We start from the raw sequence: 20600 nt of genomic DNA, 5'->3' as shown, positions 1-20600 counted from the left end.
CTCTCCTGGGTTCTGCATAGCCTTGCGCCTGAAACCCTCATTGTCGTATTCATGGCAGATTCCCATGGCTCTCCCTATATAAATGAATAGGACACTAGCACCATGTGCAAGATAAAGAGCAGCAAGCAAGGATTTTTTGAGAAGCCAACAGGCCCACACAGTGAAAGTTCATGGATAGTGGATAATTGTGAGTGTCAGAACAGATGGGCTGCACTCACGGGGAGACGGGCTGTATTTATTAAAGGACAACTTGTGCCAAGGGTATATTTGTCCTTTAGCCCACATTCACATTGGTCCGATTTGACATGCAATTTGACATGTCAAATCGGAGGCACTGTCGGAACCAATTCCCGAAAGTAGTTTCTGTACTACTTTTGGCAATTTGGGGGGCGATTTCCATAGACATCTGTGCAGAAACCCGCACAGATGTCTGTGAAATTGCCCTCGAAGTTGGATTGAAATGCCAGCTTGAAATAGTTTACGTTCAGCTGAACTCACACAATTTCAAAATGGCCCCAGTGTGAACCTGGGCTTAAGGCTGAATATAATACAACGAAATACATAGATAAGCAGAACTTAAAAAAAAACAAAAAAAAAAAACATGTCTGCTTATCAGGAAGACCCCCACTCCCTAAATAAAAAAAAAAAAAATGACTGACTCCCACTTTTGGCTACTTTCTAAAAAATGGCCTGTGTCATCACTGCTGCCTCCAGACAAAACAAAATACTCAAAATCCCACACAAATGTGCTTCAGCAGAGTACAGAAGTGAATTCTGATATATTTTTGGGTAAAGTGGGGTACACACTATAAGAAAATCGGGTGAACGATTGTCCGATTTTCCTTGTTGTTTCACAGCAAATCGTAACCGATGAAAGAATTTTCTTACGAAAATTCTCGTATGATAAAGGCTTTTTTTGTTGTTTATTGTTTCTGATCATGCAAAGTCTTTCTTTTCTGATTTTTCTTATACAAAAATCATACGAAAACGGTACACATTAAAACGAAAATTGTTCGTTTTTTCCTGTACGAGAAAAATGTTGTCATTTGTCCCTTCGAGAATTTTCGTAAGAAAATTCTGAATCGTCTGTACACACTATGCGAAAATCGTACGGCAATTATTTGGACGAAAATGTTCGCCTGATTTTCTTATAGTGTGTAAGAGCCTTAACCAGCTTAGCCAGAAGGCAGCACAGAAGTGAATTATGTCACTGGTGCCTTCAGATAAGGGCCCCAACCCCAAGTGAGTTTTTTTTAATTTTTTATTATTATTACATGATTTACTTTACTAACTCTTATTTTGTGTTATTTGATTGATGGGGACTTTAGGTAGGCACGTTTGATAGCTCTGTGTAAAAATAAATGTGCATACTGTATCACCAATCCACAACTGCATTAAATAGTGTTTTTCATTATCTGCCTTGGGTTTGGCTTGAAATGATTATTGTGCAGGCTTTCATATGATATAATTATATTTATATTATCCCTAAATCTGACCCAAAACTTCAGCTGTAGAGACAGAGCAGTCCCTGAGAGTGCATAACAGTACCAAACAACAAAGTCCTGTTGTATGATGAAAAACAACTACAAGACTCTGTTTATGATAAAGTTACGCTTTTTTTTTTTTTAATTATTATTTTTATACAATAAAGTTACAATTAAATTGGCCATACAGTGTGCAAATTTTGACCTGTTTCTGATGAACTGGCCAAAATGTGGTTATTGGTCCTGTCATCCTTGAGTTGAAAAAATTGTCAGCTGAACAACTGCATCCAATCAGATGCAACCACTATCTGAAATGGGAGATTTGCTCATACATGCTTCACAACATAGGAGTCATCTGTTATTTTTTTTTCTTTAGCTTGCTGGCTGAAAAAAAAAAATCTATATTTTATGACCAGCTTTACTCTTTACTAGTTGTTGTTTAAAGACAGTGTTAGCATTAGGTAAAGAAGTTTACAGGGCAGAAAAATCAGATCTTGGGTGACTTCTCACCTCTGACCTGAGATGATGTGCATAAGGAACAAATCTAAAGCTTCTTTTAAAAAAGCCTGCACACATATCATTTCAGAATATTTTATAAACCCATACCCAGAATACCTGTGAGTACCCTCAATTCCTGCCACCCACAGTTAAGCCAATTGGCTTCAGCTTCTTTGCCCCAAAACTAGTGTGCTGCAGAGAGTCAGAGAATAACAGTTTTTGACCCTATTTATTTTTATCATTTATACTGAATGCCGCCCAAAACTTGTTTTGCAATAGGTGGAGATAAGGCCCGTACACACGTACCGATTGTCGGCCGAAAATGTTCGGCCGATTTTCGGTTTGTTAGTATGATGCTTCCGACAGCCGACAGCGCACTTTCGGCCTAACAGAATCTGTCGTGCAAGCATTAAAATTTTTGTATGCCGACACCAGAACGGCCGATTGTTCGCCAGTCAGTACAGAATTCGGCCGACAGACAGCAGATTTGCAAGACTGGGCATGCTCAGAAAAGAAAAAAGACCAGGAAAGTTAACCATCACATGACATCACTTCTGTAGTCGTCTGTTGTTGGCCGACAAAATTCGTGTGCAGTCTTTTGCACTTTTCAACAGACAAGACAGCCCTCGGACAAAAGACGGTCGATCGTTCGGCCGACGATCGGTACGTGTGTACGGGGCTTTAGTCTTTATATACCAGTCCATGCAAAATAATTGTATGTGAGCAGCTTGATTACAGGGCCTTAGGCTACGTTCACATCTTGGCGTTGCTATTACAGGCGTTTTTATGGGCGTTTTTTGCAGGCGTTTTACAGGCTTTTTTGTGCAGGCGTTTTTAGATTGACTAGAGACCAATGGAAAACGCCTGTAATCTGCCCAAAAAGAAGCTAATGTACTTTTTTGAGCGTTGGGCGTTTTGCTTAAAACGTCAAAACGCTCAGATGTGAACAGGGGGCCATTGAAATGAATAGGATTTGTCTTGTTGGGCATTTTGAGTGCTGATCCTAGAGCAGAAAAACGCCCACAAAACGCCTACATGTGAACGGAGCCTAAGCGGTAAACTATTTTTTTTTTTTTTTTGTTTTTAATGGAAGCCATAACATCACCTCTACACTCTCTCTCTCTCTGCCCAGTCAAGATGGCTGCCCTGGTTGCCATAGAAATAAATCGTACAGGGGTTGAAGCAGAAACAGCAGCCCTGACAGCATGTAACAATAACACTCTTCTGTCGTGTACTTTTTGCGTGCTAATAGGATAAGTTTGTGACAGCGATGTTGCTCTGACAGTGGACAGTGATGCAGAAGTAGTTAACTTGCAGGCTCTTGGCAGTTGCTAGGCCTCATTCACTGAACGGCGGGAAATGAAATCTAGGTCAGCACATCCCCCACTGAATTTTTCCTGTTTTATTGCTGGAATGTAGTACCTGTTAACCTGTTCTCTGCCATCTAGGCCTTACAGGCAAGATTATATGGTTTATATAAAGGCAGTCCACCTGAGAGCAATATTTCAGCTTTGGGCAGATGCTTGCAGCATTGTGTTTGGGTTATGGTCACATACTTATTTTCCATGGACCCTACTAATGTGATTTCTGCATCCAAGTACCCCGTTTTTCCACTTTTTTGTGGCCTTTACAATGGGAGGCCCCCTTTGTCACTGTTTTTAGTACAACGCTGCATAAAACTGACCAGGTAAATAACTATGGTGGGAGGAATGCCATTCCCAGAGATGCTAAAGTTTTTGGGTGATTTAGCCAACTGGTGGCCACCCAGATTTACAGAGTTTAATGAGGTCAAGTGCAGGAACCCACTGCATACAAACAGTAAGTACTCTTTCAAAGCAAATTGGTCAATAGCTGTGTCATGCTGCTGTTTTACACCGCAATGTCTGTTACTTTAGGGGAGCTATGTGCTTTACAGTTCCTATAAATCCTAAAGTAATGTAAAAAAAGAAAACTATTGTACAAAATGATTATTGCCATTTAGTGAATAAGGCCCTTTGTTACTTGGTCCCATGATATTAAGCCTGCTATAACCAGTAATAGCATCCTTTGAGCACCATCCCTTTCCTTGTAACATGTTATAACAAGCCTCCCAATGCACTGTTCTTTGTGAACTTCCTAGCAAGAATTCCTCTTGTTCCCAATAACATCATCCTTCTAAAAACTGAGTCTCGAAGATTTTTTTTTTTTTTTTCAAAATTGCCTAAAAAAGTGTCTTTTTAAAAAAAAAAAACCAGATGGTCCATTTTAATATTTAACTAATTGGCTGAAGACACTTGGATATTTCACACATGTAAGACGACTCTCCCAAAGGACCTCTAGGTCTCAGCTATTCAAAATACACAGATTTCTAATTTTAATAAACGTTGTCCCCTGGTACAGCATGGAGATGAATCATCGGAAAGTTGTTTCTTCGGTACAGGTGCTATGCTATCTGTACATAACAGCTGACACTTAGCTCGGCCTCCTCTGATTATCATGGTTTTCTCCATCTTCCTGGTTGGAGGGGAGATCCACCCTTTGTTCGTCCATCCGCTTTGCCTGGACTCTCTGGATAAGACTGAAGAAGTCTTCATCTGGCATAGTTGGGCCTCGGGGCATGGAATCTGGTGGTGCACATCTTTGGTCGTCTATTCGGGAAGACTGAAAGGAAGGAAGTGAGCGAAAGGTTACATAGTTGTGAGGTTGAAAAAAGACATCAGTCCATCCAGTTCAACCTATGATGTGTGTGTGTGTTTGCTGTTAACCGTACATTGTATACCCCTGTATGTTGTGGTCTTTAACCACTTCAATACCGGGCACTTTCACCCCCTTCCTGCCTAGGCCAATTTTTAAGCTTTTAGCGCTGTTGCATTTTGAATGAAAATTGCGCGGTCATGCAACACTGTACCTAAACCAAATTTATGTCATTTTTTCCCACAAATAGAGCTTTCTATTGGTGGTATTTGATCACTGCAAGGTTTCTTCTTTTTTGCTAAACAATTAAAAAGAACCGAAAAGTTTGAAAAAAGAAAAAAAGTTTTTTTGTTTGTTATACAATTTTGTAAATAGATAAGTTTTTTCCTGCACTGATGAGCGCTGATGAGGCTGCACTTACAGGCACTGAGGGGGTGGCACTAATATGCAGCACTGATAGGCAGCACTGATGGGCACTGATATGCAGCATTGGTGGGAACTGATAGGTGGCACTGGTGGGCAATAATGGGCACTGGTGGGCGGCACTGATAGATGGCAATGATGGGCACTGGTGGGCAGCACTGATGGGGAGGGCACTTGTGGGCTCCCTGAGCCCTGATTGCCATCCCTGATGACCATGGTGGGCATCCCTGGGGTCATGGGTGGGTATCCCTGGGGTCATGGGTGGGCATCCCTGGTGGTTCTAGTGGCACCCCCACCCAAAGGGTCTGCACTGGTAATCAATGCTCTGATTACCAGTGCAGACCCCCCCCCTGTCAGGAGAGCTAAGGAAAGCCGATCAACGGCTCTTCCTGTGTACTATGTGACCAGCTGTAATTGGACACACTGACGTAGGCTCTTTACCGAGATCGGAGATGCGGTGTGTCAGAGTGACACGCCGCATTGCCACTCGGCGCGCAGAGAGCATTATCCTGCCGCCGTCATATGACGTCCGGTCAGGATAATGCAACCACCTTCCCGCCGTCAATCGCCTATAGGGCGGGCAGGAAGTGGTTAAGGTGCCCATCTCATAGTTTTTTGAAACTATCGATGCTCCCTGCTGATACGACTGCTTGTGGAAGAGAATTACACATCCTTACTGCTCTGACCGTGAAGAACCCCTTATGTATTTTTAGGTTAAACAGTTTTTCCTCTAGTTTTAGTGAGTGGCCATGTGTCTTATTGTATTCCCTTTCTCTAAAAAGTTTGTTCCTTATGCCAGGGTCATCACCAGTACCGTATTTGTACATTGATATCATATCCCACCTCAAGCGTTTCTTCTCCAGAGAGAATAAGTTCAATGCTTGTAGTCTTTCCTGATAGCTGATGTCCTCCATTCCCCTAATTATTTTTGTTGCCCTTCTCTGGACTCTCTCCAGTTCCAGCACATCCTTTCTGAGGACCGGTGCCCAGAACTGGACAGCATAGGCCAGATGTGGCCCGGACCAGAGTCTTGTAGAGTGGGAGAATAATTCCTTTATTTCTGGAGTGAATCCCCTTTTTTATACATGCCAGTATTTTGTTGGCTTTGTTTGCAGCAGCTTGGCATTGCATGCCACTGTCAAGCCTGTTGTCCACTAGTACCCACAGGTCCTTTTCCATCTTCGATTCACCCAGAGGTTTCCCCCCTAGTGAGTAGCTTGCTTTCGTGTTTCTGGCACCCAAGTGCATTACTTTACATTTTTCAACATTAAACCTCATCTGCCATGTAGTTGCCCACCCCGTTATTTTGTTCAGGTCTGCTTGTAAGGTTTCCACATCCTGCATAGAAGATATTGGCATGCTTAGTTTAGTATCATCCGCAAATACCGAGATTGTGCTAGATATCTCCTCCTCTAGATCATTTATGAATAAATTGAACAGGATTGGTCCCAGGACAGAACTTTGGGGGACCCCACTTTCTACACCCGCCCAATCTGAGTACTCCCCATTTATCACTACCCTCTGGACTCTCCCCTGGAGCCAGTTCTCTATCCAGGTACCCACCCTATGGTCCATACCTACGTACCTTAGTTTGTACAGTAAGCGTTTGTGGGGAACTGTGTCAAATGCCTTTGCAAAACCCAGATACACCACATCCACAGGCTTTCCTTTATCTATGGCAGCTCACTTAATAATACAGTTTTCATTACTAAAGTCTTGTATGTAGTCCCTTAACCACTTGCCGACCGCTCACTGAGCTGGTACTGCGGCAAAGTGGCTCGTTATCGTCCAGCGACGTAGACCTATGGTGGCTTGCTCCCGCTGTGTTCAGACACAGCGGGAGTCGGGCCAGGGGAGGAGAGGCGGTGATCACCGCCGATCTTCCCCGATCGTCGGGGATCGAGTGAGGAAATCCGCCCACTTGTGTAAACAAAGCGGGCGGATCTCCTCTGTGACAGACAGTCACAGGATTCAGCATAGCTGAACCTGCGATCTGTGTCTGTGTCACACAATCCCCTCCCTCCACACATGTCAGCAAGCATGAGGCATACATTTAACCCCTTGATCACCAATAACCCTTCCCTGCCAGTGTCATTATTACAGTAACAGTGCATATTTATAGCACTGATTACTGTAGTAATGTCACTAGTACCCCCAAAAGTGTCAAAAATGTCAGTTAGGGGTCCGATCTGTCCACCGCAATTTCGCAGTCCCGCAAAAAAAAATCGCAGATCACCGCCATTACTAGTAAAACAAAATAAACAATAAAAATGACATCTTTCCCATAGTTAGTAAACGCGATAACTTTTGCGCAAACCAATCAAAATACGCTTATTATGATTTTTTAACCAAAAATATGTAGCAGAAAACAAATTGGCCTAAAATGTTAAAAAATTTTGATTTTTAAATTTTTTTTTGGGGAATGTTATATATCAGAATGTTGTAAAAAATATTTTTTTATTTTTCAAAATTGTCACTCTTTTTTCCAAAAATTAAAAATCGCACAGGTGATCAAATACCACCAAATGAAAGCTCTATTTGTGGGGGAAAAAATGACATACATTTAATTTGGGTACAGTGTCGCATGACCGCGCAATTGTCCGTTAAAGTAACACAGTGCCGAATCGCAAAATATAGCCTGGTCAGGAATTGGGTAAAATCTTCTGGTCTTAAAGCGGTTAAAAATACGCTCATTGAGGATTTTTTTGTCAAAGACATGTAACTAACTACATTTTGGCCTAAATATATGACAAAAATTGAATATATTGGATATTTTTTAACTGTCAAGGTAGAAAATGCCAATTTTTTCGCAAAATTTTCGCTCTTTTTTTTATTAATATCGCAAAAAATTAAAAGCGCAGAGGTGATCAAATACCACCAAAAGGAAGCTCTGTTTGTGGGAAAAAAAGGACGTAAATTTTGTTTGGGTACAGGGTTGCATTAATTGTCAGTTAAAGTCGCGCAGTGCCAAGTTGCAAAAAGTGGCCTGGACATAAAGCAGGAAAATCCTCCGGTGGTAAAGTGGTTAACATCCCCTTGCAGACTACTGATGTTAGGCTGACCGGCCTATAGTTACCTGGGATATATCTCGGCCCTTTTTTAAATATTGGTACCACGTTGGCTTTTTTCCAGTCAGCTGGCACCATACCCGTCTGTAGACTATCCTTCAAGATCAAGAATAATGGTCTGGCTATCAGCTGGCTGAGCTCTTTAACCACTTGCCTACAGTGCACTTTCAACCCCTTCTTGCCCAGGCCAATTTTCAGCTTTCAGCGCTCTTACACTTTGAATGACAATTGCGCGGTCATGCTACACTGTACCCATATGAAATTTTTATAATTTTTTTCACACAAATAGAGCTTTCTTTTGGTGGTATTTAATCACTTCTGGGTTTTTTATTTCTTACAAAAAAAATGAAAAAAGTCAGAAAATTTTGAAAAAAATTTTTTATTTCCTTATTTTCTGTGAGTAAATTTTGAAAATAAATACATTTTTCTCCTGATGTGCGCTGATGAGGCGGCACTGATAGGCTGCACTGATGGGCACTGATGAGGTGGCACTGATGAGTAGGTACTAATATGCCGCACTGATAGGCGGCACTGATAGGTGGCACTGCTGGGCATTGAGAGGTGGCACTGATGGGCACTGAGAGGCAGCACTGACGGGCACTGAGAGGTGACACTGATGGGTGGCATTGATGGACACTAATGGGAGGCACTGATGAGCACCACCATCAGTGCCCACACTCAGTGCCCATAGTGCTGCCAGTCAGTGCTCATTAGTGCCTAGATGAGAAGGCACTGATGGGCACTGACTGGCAGCACTATGGGCACTGATTGTGGGCACTGATGGCGGGCAGTTATGGCAGTATATTTCCCTCTTGTGTAATCAGGGCACTGGTGATCAGTGCCCTGATTACATTTCTCTGTGTCCCCTATGAGGAGGAGCCGCTGATCGGCTCTCCTCGGCTCACACACTGACAGTGTGAACCGAGGAGAGCCGAATAACGGCACTTCCTCATTTACATGTGACCGGCTGTGATTGGACACAGCCGATCACATGGGTAAAGAGTCATGTCATTGACTCTTTACCGAGATCGGGATCGCGCCATGTCCTAGCAACACGGCGCGGTCACGATCGCCGCTCCGCGCGCCCCCGGGGGCGCGCGAGAGCGGCTGTTCTGGTGTGCCGTCATATGACGGCGTCCCAGGATAATTCTCTCGGGTGCAAGCCATCTGGTCCCGGTGATTTATTTATGTTAAGTTTCTCTAGTTTAGTTCTAAGTCTATCCTCTGTTAGCCATGGGGGTACTTCCTGAGGTGTATTATTTATTTAAGCCTTACAAGCTGGGTTAGTGTAGCCCCCCAATTCTTTTGTGAAGACTGAAGATAAGAAATGATTTAACATTTTCGCCTTCTCTCTGTCCACTGTGGCCAGATTTCCTTTGTCGTCTTTTATGGGGCCAATGTGTTCTGCCCTCGCTTTCTTACTATTTATATACTTAAATAATTTCTTGGGGTTTTTTTTACTCTCTTCCGCTATATGTCTCTCGTGTTCTATTTTAGCTGCCTTGATTTCACATTTACATTTCTTTTTACACTCTTTGTAATGCTTGAATGCTGCCAATAACCCCCCAGCCTTGTATTTTTTGAAGGCCTTTTCTTTAGTATTAATATGCATTTATATGTTGTAGTTTAGCCACCCAGGGTTTAGTTTTGCTCTTTTAAATTTATTTCCCTTTGGAATGCACTGGCCAATCCCTTTATTTAGTATGCTCTTGAAGCACTCCCATTTTTCCTCTGTGTTCTTTGTTCTAGCAAAGAGCGCAGTTTTGGGAAATTGGCACTTTTGAAATTCAGTGTCCTTATAATTACCCATGTGTTTCCTATTACTATGATTAATACTGAAACTAATTGACCTATGGTCACTGTTTCCGAAGTTGCCCCGTATTTCTATATCCGTGAGCAGGTCTGTATTGTTGGTAATCAGTAGGTCTAGTACTGCATTTTTCCTTGTCGGTTCGTTCACCATCAGACCCATAAAATTGTCCTGCAAAACATTTAGGAACTGCCAAGCCTTGGCTGCATGTGCGGTTCCTTCTGCCCAGTCTATATCTGGATAATTAAAGTCCCCCATTATAATGACATTTCTAATCCTTGCTGCCAATCCAATCTGCGAAAGGAGGTCTGCCTCCCCCTCCTCCCTCTGGTTGGGGGGTCTATAGCATACGCCCAATATTACATTCCCCATAGTGCCTTCCCTTTGAAGTTCTACTCATAGGGATTCTACCTCATCCATAGCTCCATTATTAATATCATCCCTCATATTTACCTGTACACTGTTCTTAATATACAGACATACCCCTCCCCCTTTTTTACCTTCTCTATCTCTGCGATAAAGGGAATACCCCTGAATGGTCGCCATCCAATCATGAGAGCTGTCGAACCAAGTTTCTGTAATCCCCACAAAATCTAAGTCCTCCTCATACATCAGCAGCTCCAGCTCTCCCATCTTGTTGGCCAGGCTTCTGGCATTGGTGTACAAACCTCGTAATTTTGACCGGATACATACCATATCCTCATTTGATGTTGTTTTTTAGGCTGCTCTTGTGATTTTTCCTTGGATTTAGGAACTCTGAACACCCTACCGCTAATGTCCCCATTTGTGCCCGCTGAACCTTGCTCCCCGCTGGCTAATTCTACATCTGTACCCTCCCCCCCATCACCTAGTTTAAAAGCCCCTCTAACTTGTTGGCCATCCTCTCACCCAGTATGGTTGCACCCTCCCCATTTAGGTGCAATCTGTCCCTACTAAAGAGCCGGTAGCTGACTGAGAAGTCGGCCCAGTTCTCAAGGAACCCGAAACCCTCCTTACTACACCAGCTCCTCAGCCACTTGTTAACTTCCCTAATCTCCCGCTGCCTCTCTGGTGTGGCTCGAGGTAGAAAATACTACCTTGGAGGTCCTAGTCCTCAACTTAGCTCCTAAGACCCTGAAATAGTTTTTTAGAACTCTCCATCTCCCTCTGCCTATGTCATTGGTACCCACGTGTACCATGACAGCTGGGTCTTCCCCAGCCCCACCCAGTAATCTGTCCACCCGATCCGTGATGTGCCGAACCCGAGCACCCAGTAAACAACAGACAGTTTGGCGCTCACGGTCTTTGTGACAGATTGCCCTGTCTGTCCTTCTAATAATTGAGTCCCCTACCACCAGAACCTGTCTTTCCTTTCCCTTTCTCCCGCTCTCATTGGAGGGGTTCTTCCCGTCAGCTAGGGGTGTCGCTCTGCTCCAGCAATGCTGGTCCCTGACTGGTTTCCTCAACACCACGCAACGGGGCATATTTATTGGGGTGCTCCAGCCCAGGACTGGCCTCCTTGCCTTATTCCCTTCTACCCCTCCTGTCACCCATCTACTCAGCTCTGGTGCCTGCACCCCTGTATCTCTGCCCTCCTCTGTGCAGGCCCTGCCTGCACCTGTCGGGTAAGCTCCCAGCTCTCCTTCAGTATGGAGAGTCTTCTCAGTGTTGCCAGTTGCTTCCCTAGATTCAGGACCTGAGCTTCCAGCGAAGCAATGTGCTTACATTTTGTGCATCTGTATTTGCCCTCGATTACATGATCAAGGAACGTATACATACCACAATATGTGCACCGAATCGCATCTTAACACCCGACAGGCATTGTACACACTAATCTAATCTGATGGGGATTCAGTAATTTAAGTCTGTCCTGTGTGGCTGTTTTCTAGCTTCCTAACTCTACTTTCTTACCCTCTGGTACTCCGCTACACTCACTAACACTCCCAGACTCACAGGTACTCCCAGACACTCGGGTACTCACAGGTACTCCCATACACTCGGGTACTCACAGGTACTCCCAGACACTCGGGTACTCACAGGTACTCCCAGACACTCGGGTACTCACAGGTACTCCCAGACACTAATAGGTACTCACAGGTACTCCAAGACACTAATAGGTACTCACAGACACTCAGGTACTAATAGGTACTCGCAGATACTCAGGTACATTTATACTAAAAGGTATAAATGTAAAACTACAGATGGAGATTATGTGCAAAATACACATTTTTTTTTTAAATTATCAAGAAAGAAAGATTGGCTATATAATTTGTGTGCTGTACTTTGACACAAACCTTTTCTCCAATTTATGGAAATGCAAAGTTTGGGGGAAGTTTAAGTGAAAAAAAAAAATGTGTGAGGTGGCTGCGGTACTACAAATCCTTTGCTCTAGATCTACACAAAAGAAGGGCAGGTCCCGTTTTTGGCTGTGTTGGGTCACCAGGCCGAAAAGAGAAAGTTGTCAATTGCTTGTGTTCTGATAATGCAAACTGAGGTGCGGATATCTATGATCTGGTGAGTTGTTTCACACCAAACAATGGCTTAAAGGAAATTATATTGCTAATTTGTTTTAAATGTTGCTGATCTGGAAAAAGCATGGCATGCAGATTTTCGCTCAATGTCAGTGATCCACCAAGTGGTGAAGGAAGTCTAAGGATAGCAGCAAAGGAGTAATCACCTTCAAAGGTAAAATAAAACAAGCGAACATTGGCAGCTTCCATTTTGCTCACTTCACAGGGTCCCTTTAATCACAGGTCAAAACAAGTTAGTGCATGTTTATATGCCTTATACAAGAAAAGAACCATTTTATTTTCAGTTTGTTCCGGTGTTTGCCTTTTTTTTATTTTATTTAATACTCTACATCTAGGAATGCCTATGCTAGCTGTCACTGAGTTAATGCACAATTGACAGTTATAAAAGCAATCCATTTTGGGCCTATTGGCAGATTTTTGCAAAATGAAATCACCTACAGCAGCAAGTTTAGGTTCACATCTATGCGGCTGCTCTTGATGCGTTTTTCAGGCACATTTTGTGTTTTTAAACGCTACATTTTTATTCATTTTGCATGCAGTTTACATGCATTTTGTGTTTACACACACACACACTGTACATTAATGGTTTCTAAGGGTTGTCCGCTGACAGCTTATTGTGAAAAAAAAAAAATTATTTTTAAAAAAACAGCATGGGGGTCCAAACCAGGCCCTTTGAGTTTGGAGGGGAACCCCCCCCCCCAAATTTGAAAACAAAAAAAAAAATTAAATCCATACCAGACCCTTTTCTGAGCATGCAGCCTGCCAGGTTAGGAAAGGGAGGGAATAAGTGGGAGTGTCCCCCTCCTGAACCATACCAGGCCACATGCCCTCAACATGGGGGGATGGGTGCTTTTGTGGCTCTGCAGCCCCAAAGCACCTTGCCACCATGTTAATGGGGACCTGGGGCTCTTCCTCACAACCCTGGCTGGTGGTTGCAGGGGGCTTTTTGGAATATGGAAACCCCCTTTAAGAAAGGGGGGTGAGATCTGGGGGCCCCCTATGTGAATGAGTATGGGGTACATTTTACCCCTACCTATTCACCCCAAAAAGCAGTGAAGTGTTAAAAAAAGCAATTGATCGTTTTTGATAAGTCCTTTATTAAAAATGTAAAAAGTCCCCCGTTGTAGCTCCAACGTGTCTTCTTCCCTCTGGTGCTGTCTTCTTCCTTGCCGCTGCTTACAACAAAAAAAAACGATCTTCTTCTAAAGCTGTCTTCTGCCATTGTGTTGTCTCCCCATCTGCCATTTCATATATAGCCTGTGGGGCATAGCCATCCCCTGACGTCATCATTTTTATAATAAAGGACTTCTCAAAAACCATCTCATGTTTTTTTTTTGAACACTTAACTGCTTTTTGGGGTGATTGGGTATACTCATTCACATAGGGGGAGGTGGGATCTGGGGGCCCCTTTTCGTAATCTGCCTTTCAGATTCCGATAAGCCTTTTGCCCACAGACCCCACAACCACCGGCCAGGGTTGTGGGGCAGAGCCCCCCCACCCCAAAGCACCCATTCCCCCCATATTGAGGGCATGCAATCTGGTATTGTTGGGGGGGGCGCTTGCTCATCCCCTTCCTTTCATGCCCTGCCGGGCTGATGACTCATCGGATGTTAAGGATGCGGAGGCAAGCTTCCAGACCCACTTCTTAGCAACCAGCTATATATACAGTCCAAATGAATATTATAAGTGTAGTCAGCGCTGTCACCTTTAACTAAAACCCACTCTAAAGCAATGGTACCAAATAGAAATTACCAATACCAGGTTGCTAGTCAACCACTGTCAGTGTTCCACTCACCGCATAAAAATTGCAAGCATATAAAAAGTGTAGCGCAACCTTCACAATATAATAGTGCAGGAAAATTTATATAGTGAACAATATCAAAAGTCTCTTATTTTCAGTGTTCTTTCCATCCAATGGTCTGTGACAGTAAAAAACCACTTTAAGACAATCCACAGAGCTCTTACATAGATTCTTCAAAAAGTGCTTATCCTCCACTAGGTGAAAAACCTGCTCACCTCAAATCAAAAACAAAACAAAAGCACCTGTGTCTTATTGTGTCCTCTGTGCATCTCCTGCAGAGATCAGCTCTCTCCTACTCCCGATAACCTAACAGCCGCCTTGTCCTCCGCTCCACCAGCATGAGTTAGATACTCCCAACAGGTACAATAGAAGACATAAGAGGCAGAGACATAATAAACTGTAAAACGGGAGTGCACTAACGCAAATAGAATTGTACTTACACAGAAACAAGAAGTTAAAAACATTCAGAATCAAATGTCATACGCCGACACAGCTCCCAGGTAAAGGCACGGCTCCCCACCGACTGAAGAAGCCCAATCAGAGGTCGTAACATGTATAGGGAGGCGCCAAGCCCATGACGTCACGCCGTGCCTTTACCCAGGAGCTGTGTCAGCGTATGACATTTGATTTTGAATATTTTAAACTTCTTGTTTCTGTGTAAGTACAATTCTGTTTGCGTAAATACAATTCTGTTTGCGTAAATAAACTGTAAAACAGGAGTGCACTATGACTCTTTCTCTAATGTCTTCTATTGTACCCATTGGGAGTATCTAACTCACGCTGGTGGAGTGGAGGACAAGGCGGCTGTTCAGGTCATTGAGAGTAGGAGAGCTGGTCTCTGCAAGAGATGCACAGAGGACACAATGAGGCACAGTTGCTTTTGTTGTTGGTTTGAGGGGAGCAGTTTTTTTACCTGGTGGAGGATAAGCACTTTTAAAGAGTCTATGTAGCGCACTGTGGGTTGTCTTAAAGTGGTTTTTACTGACAATCGGATGGAAAAAACACTAAAAATAAGAGACTTTTGATATTATTCACTATATTAATTTTTCAGCACTATTTTCAGAACTATTCAGTCCCAGGTGGTATAATCCCTCTCTCTGCTATAGCCAATTTTTCTGCCAAGTCAGGAGTAAGGACCTAGTTCCTTGCCGGGATCTTCGGTCCTGGCAATTTTTCCCTTTTTAAATTGAATTTTCTCCTATCTTTGTTGTTTTGTTCCTGTGAGAAATTGCAATCAATTGCCAGATTGGGTGGATGACGGGATATTTTTTTCAAAATCCACATAGGCCCCCCAGTCTGGCCAGCAAGCGCGTGCAGGCCGCAGCTCTGCGCTAGGTCGGCCGCGACATAGCCCCACTGGACTGGGGCTTGCCTGCGAGTTAAACCTGTCGCGAGCGCATATATGACCTGGCCTCGACGTGAGTCTCAGCATTCCTCCTGGCCGACAGTCCCACATTCTGATGGAGAGGTGGTCTGTCCAGAGCGGTGCCTACCCTGTTTCCATGGTATGGTAAGTAACTGTCCCCCCTCTTCCCCTAGAGGCTTTTGGGTGGACGTGGATCCCCTCCTTCCCTCAGTCCCTCTAAATTTCAGTGGTTACTGTGGGTCTATTTAACATTATTAGTTAAAGTGGGAGTAAACTCCGATGCAGAATTTGTATCTATAGGTAAACCTATAATAAGGCTTACCTATAGGTCAGCCGTCACTAAATGGCGACCCGTGGTCCATTGGCGGACCGCACGATGCTTTCGCCCGGACCGCGAGGCCGCTATCTGTATTCAGTCATTGGTTTGCTGGGACCGCGGGTGTCCCAGCAACCAGTGACGTGCTGTGTTTGCGCCACGCCCCCTCCTTACTGCGGATCCAGGCCGGTGACCTGTCGGGCTGCAATTAGGGGCGTGACGTCACGCGCGCGCCCCGTCCCCTGCTCCTGACTGCGGCTCCCATTCAGCCAGGCAGCGAGTTTGGGCGTGACATTATGTGCGTGCCCCGCCCCCCTGCTCACGGCTTCTGGCTCGGCTCCTGGTATGTGGAGCACATTTTTAAGGGGAGAAAGCAATGTGGTCCCCAATTAACAAGTGTGCAGACTGATGGGCATATTTTATGTTAAGGGGCACTCTAATGGGCATATTTTATGTTAGGGGGCACTCAGATGGGCACATTTTATGTTAGGGGGCACGCTGATGGGCAAAACAAAACGTGTAAATCAGCGTTGCTTTTAACATAAAAAATGCCCATTAGAGTTCCCCTTAACATAAAATATGCCCATTAAAGGGGCACTCTAATGGGCATTTTTTATGTTAAAAGCAACGCAGATTTACATGTTTTGTTTTGCCCATCAGCGTGCCCCCTAACATAAAATGTGCCCATCTGAGTGCCCCCTAACATAAAATGTGCCCATCAGAGTGCCCCTTATTTTATGTTAAGGGTCACGCGGATGGGCAAGTTTTATGCTAAGGGTCACGCTGATGGGCACATTTTATGTTAAGGGGCACTTTAATGGGCATATTTTATGTTAGGGGGCACTCTGATGGGCATATTTTATGTTAGGGGGCACTCTAATGGGCATACTTTATGTTAAGAGCAACGCTGATGGACACGTTTTGTTTTGCCCATCTTTCTGAGTCATAGCACAGACTTCAGATTCGGAACTCGGCCCAAAGAAAATTTTAACGACCGGACCTCCTTGAATTTTAATTCATTACCTCTGCTATAGGTACTGTAAATATCTTCTAAACTTGCACCGTTTAGGAGATATTTACTGTACATGCAGCTGGAGATGTCAAGGGTACATGCGCTCTGAAAGAACGGCCATCCTGGTCCGGTACTGCAAATGGTGGCTCCCACAAGCATGCGTGGAAGTGACATCATCACAGCTCCAGCCACTCACACAGCCGGAGTCCGCAAACCCGGAAGGAAGTACGGGAAGATGGAAGCCTTGTCAGAGGTTACAGCTCACCGCTGGAAGGCTTCGTTCTAAGGTAAGTTTTACATAATGTGCTAGCATGCTTTGCATACTAGCACATCATGGCTTTACCTTGCAGGTCCCAAAAAAACAAAACAACACAGTGGTTTAATACCGCTTTAAGTTGTATTGTGTAGTAAAGCCTGAAGTGAGTCACTGTCAGGGATAGTAATGAGAACCTGTCTAATAACACTGTATAATAGTGCTTGATCTTAGTTACTGACAGGCAAATGATAATCTCTGAGGAATAATGATAGGGTTTCACACAAAGAGACACCCCCCCCCCCCAACATCCTTTTTTACAGGTGCAGTGTGATTATAAGATCCCGGACTAATTAACAATGGGAAATCTGTTTCTTTTTTACTGAGGCCTGGTAATGTGCAGCAGCCATTCTGTGATAAAGGAACTGCAGCCTAGTCTGAATTAGGAGTAAGCAGCATTGCTGTGGCAAAAAGTTCCTCCTGTTGCTAGGGTGCATTTGACCAGATTTTGTGTTAAACTTTAACCAACGCTTTTTTTTTTTTTTTTTTAAAGGAATATTATTGCCAAAGCTTTTTTGGCTATACGTCTAATACGCACCATAAAGCATCATAGGGGTGCAGATAATTTGCACTTTTGTGACCTGTTTTCAGCTGAAAGGGGGCTAAAGCGGTCATCTGATGACACAGACTGGTCCAGGCTCTGAAAAGACCTTAACTATATGGGTGGGATCTGCCCAGAAGCCTGGACCAGCAGCCTGCTAACCCTCTCAGCAAGCCGCTGAGAGCCTGACCCAACTGCTCCCACCCCCTCCACAGCCTGGCGCTCCAGTGAGTACCAGAGGGCAGAGGAGAGTGCTAGTGATTGACAGCCACCGGCTCTCTGCAGGTTTGATCACACAAGTTTGGTCATAGAAGCGGCGGGGAACAGCTGCAGCTGGGATTGGTGCTACAGCCATCTTGGTATGATTGTTTTTTTCTAATCCCATACTTCTCTTTTAAGGTTTTAGTGAAAATGGATACAGCCCCAGCACCTTCCTAACCAGACCAATTTTCAGCTTTCAGTGCTCTCACATTTTGAATGACAATTACTCAGTCATGCAACACTGTATCCAAACAATTTTTTTATCATTTAGAGCTTTCACACAAATAGAGCTTTCTTTTGGTGGTATTTAATCATCACTGGGTTTCTTATTTTTGCTCTATAAATGAAAAAAAGACCGAAAATTTAGTAAAAAAAAAAGACCGAAAATTTAGTAAAAAAAAAAAAATTTTTCTTTGTTTTGCTTATAACGGTTTAGTCAACTAAAAAAAAATGTAGTCATTTTTCTTCATAAATTTTGGCCAAAAGTTATACTGCTACATATCTTTGGTAAAAAAAAAATAAAAAAACATATATATGAACAAAAAAAGTATATAACATTTGGTCTTTGTGAAGGTTATAGAGTCTACAAGCTATGGTGCCAATCATTGAAAATTGATCACACCTGATGTACTAATCTCATTTCTTTAGACACTAACAAGCCAGATCACACCTGATGTACTAATCTAATTTCTTGAGACACTAACAAGCCAGGAAAGTACAAATACCCCCCAAATGACCACTTTTTGGAAAGTAGACATTGCAAGGTATTTAGTAAGAGACATAGTGATTTTTTTCGAAGTTGTAATTTTCTCTTTCGTTCATTGATGGACACAGCTCCAGAATCTTCTTGACCATTGGGTTATGCTGCCCCCTACAGGAGTTGGGACACTAAGTAGGAAAAAGTTTTACCATGCCTATGGGGCAGTCCCAAGGGGTATACTCCCACTTCCTGCTATAAGCAGTTTTTTTCTGCCTAGTCAGGAGTAAGGATCTAGTTCCTTGCTGGGATCTCTGGTCCTAGCATCTTTTCCTTTTTAAATTAATTTTTTTCCTCTTTTATTATTTTATGTTCCTGTGAGAATCTACAATCAACTGCTGGACTGGATTTTCTAGATCCTTAAGGTCTCCCCAGTCCAGCCAGCAAGCATGCGCAGGCCTCAGCTCTGCGCTAGGTCAGCCGCGACATAGCATCACTGGACAGGAGCTGGCCTGCGAGTTAATCGTCTTGCGAAGACACATACGACCTGGTCGCAGCCTTCCCCCTGGCTGACAGCACCCCCATTATGGTGGAGAGGTGTTCTGTCTGGAGTGGTGCCCGGTTCCACGGTATGGTAGGAGTTGTCCCCCCTCTCCTTCTTGCAGGTTTTGGTGACGTGGGCCCTGCCCTGGGGCGGTGGGACACCCGGGTTCCCCTCCTCCTCCCTAGCCCCTCTAGCGTCACTGAGGGTCCCCCCCCCCCCCCGGAGGTTGTGAGCTGGCTTTTGCCATGTGCTCTGAAGGGGGATTTCCTTTGGGGTTGCTGCTGATCGGTTCTCTCAGGGTGCACACCGGGAGTTACAACAGGGTCCATCGCCACCCTGGGGGTTAGTGACCTGGGCAGGGGGGGTCCTAAGGGCTCTCGGCTGTTGTGTTGGGCTGGGGAAGCAGATGGGTTCACATTTGAGTGTCCGGGCCGCATGCTGTGTGGGAGGCCCCAGTGAGGGTGGCTGAAGCCAACACCTCGTTTGGGCATCCGCCCTCTCCCCCGTTGTCCGTAAGCGGTCAGCTCTGGCGGGCTCCACACCCAAGCGGTGGGGCGCCCGCAGAAATTTAGGCCACAGCTTGTGGCCTACTAGGCAATAGCCGAGTGGGTGCCTCTGTGGGGGGGGGTTGTCCAAAACGCACTCGTCTTGGTTATCCTTCAGACGATTCCCTGTTAGTGGGTGGTCCCATCTATAATGGACTCGCCGGTTTCCAGGTTGCCTGAAATCTACCTTACGCCCGGTTGTTGAGCCCTCTCCTTTTACAGCTCCGTTTATTGTGGCTGGTTCGGAACTTAGGCCGGTATTTACTATTGCTCTGGTGTTGCAAACTCTAATGAGTGGGCTAAACTTTTACGCTTGGACCTGGAGGGGGGAGTCATTTTCCCTGCCTTTGTGGAGCTGGCGGACCGGTTGGTGCAGGGGGTACAGTTGTTTTTTTTTTCTTGTGATCCCCTTTTGCTGTGGCTCCCTTGGTCTTAGGCTTTATGTATCAGCAGCAGTCTTTCGGCGTGTTGTTTTGGCTGAAATGCTGGTCTGCTGACCAGACTTCTTAGAAGGCCTTATCTGCTCCCTCTTTGTGGGGATCACCTGTTTGGAGCGGCTCTGAATGACATCATTAAGGATTTCCCAGAGAAGGAGCAGGCAACAAAGACGAGGAGCCCAATACTAGACGTGGCCCATTCTTCTCGGCTCATAAGACGTCTGTTTTGTAATTTCTTAGGGTCTCAAGACAAATGGCCCTTCTGGGCCTTTACCGGAGGTTCCAAGATCCACATCTGTTC

General features: G+C 44.4%; 1 protein-coding gene across 1 annotated transcript in view; it reads right to left on the bottom strand.

The window, feature by feature from the left end:
• Positions 1–3717: 3717 nt before the first annotated feature.
• GPSM1 (G protein signaling modulator 1) overlaps positions 3718–20600 on the bottom strand; it is a 683442-nt gene continuing 666559 nt past the window's right edge. The window contains exon 14 of the mRNA XM_082264403.1: positions 3718–4622. Within this exon, the coding sequence (XP_082120529.1) occupies positions 4434–4622 (189 nt within the window). The 3' untranslated portion in view covers positions 3718–4433. The remainder of the gene's footprint in view (positions 4623–20600) is intronic.

This window comes from Pelophylax lessonae (assembly GCF_965119305.1).
Source record: "Pelophylax lessonae genome assembly, chromosome: 7".
Classification (NCBI taxonomy): Eukaryota; Metazoa; Chordata; class Amphibia; order Anura; family Ranidae; genus Pelophylax; species Pelophylax lessonae.
The sequence above is the reverse complement of the archived record's forward strand: the minus strand, read 5'-3'. Positions and strand labels throughout refer to the sequence as shown.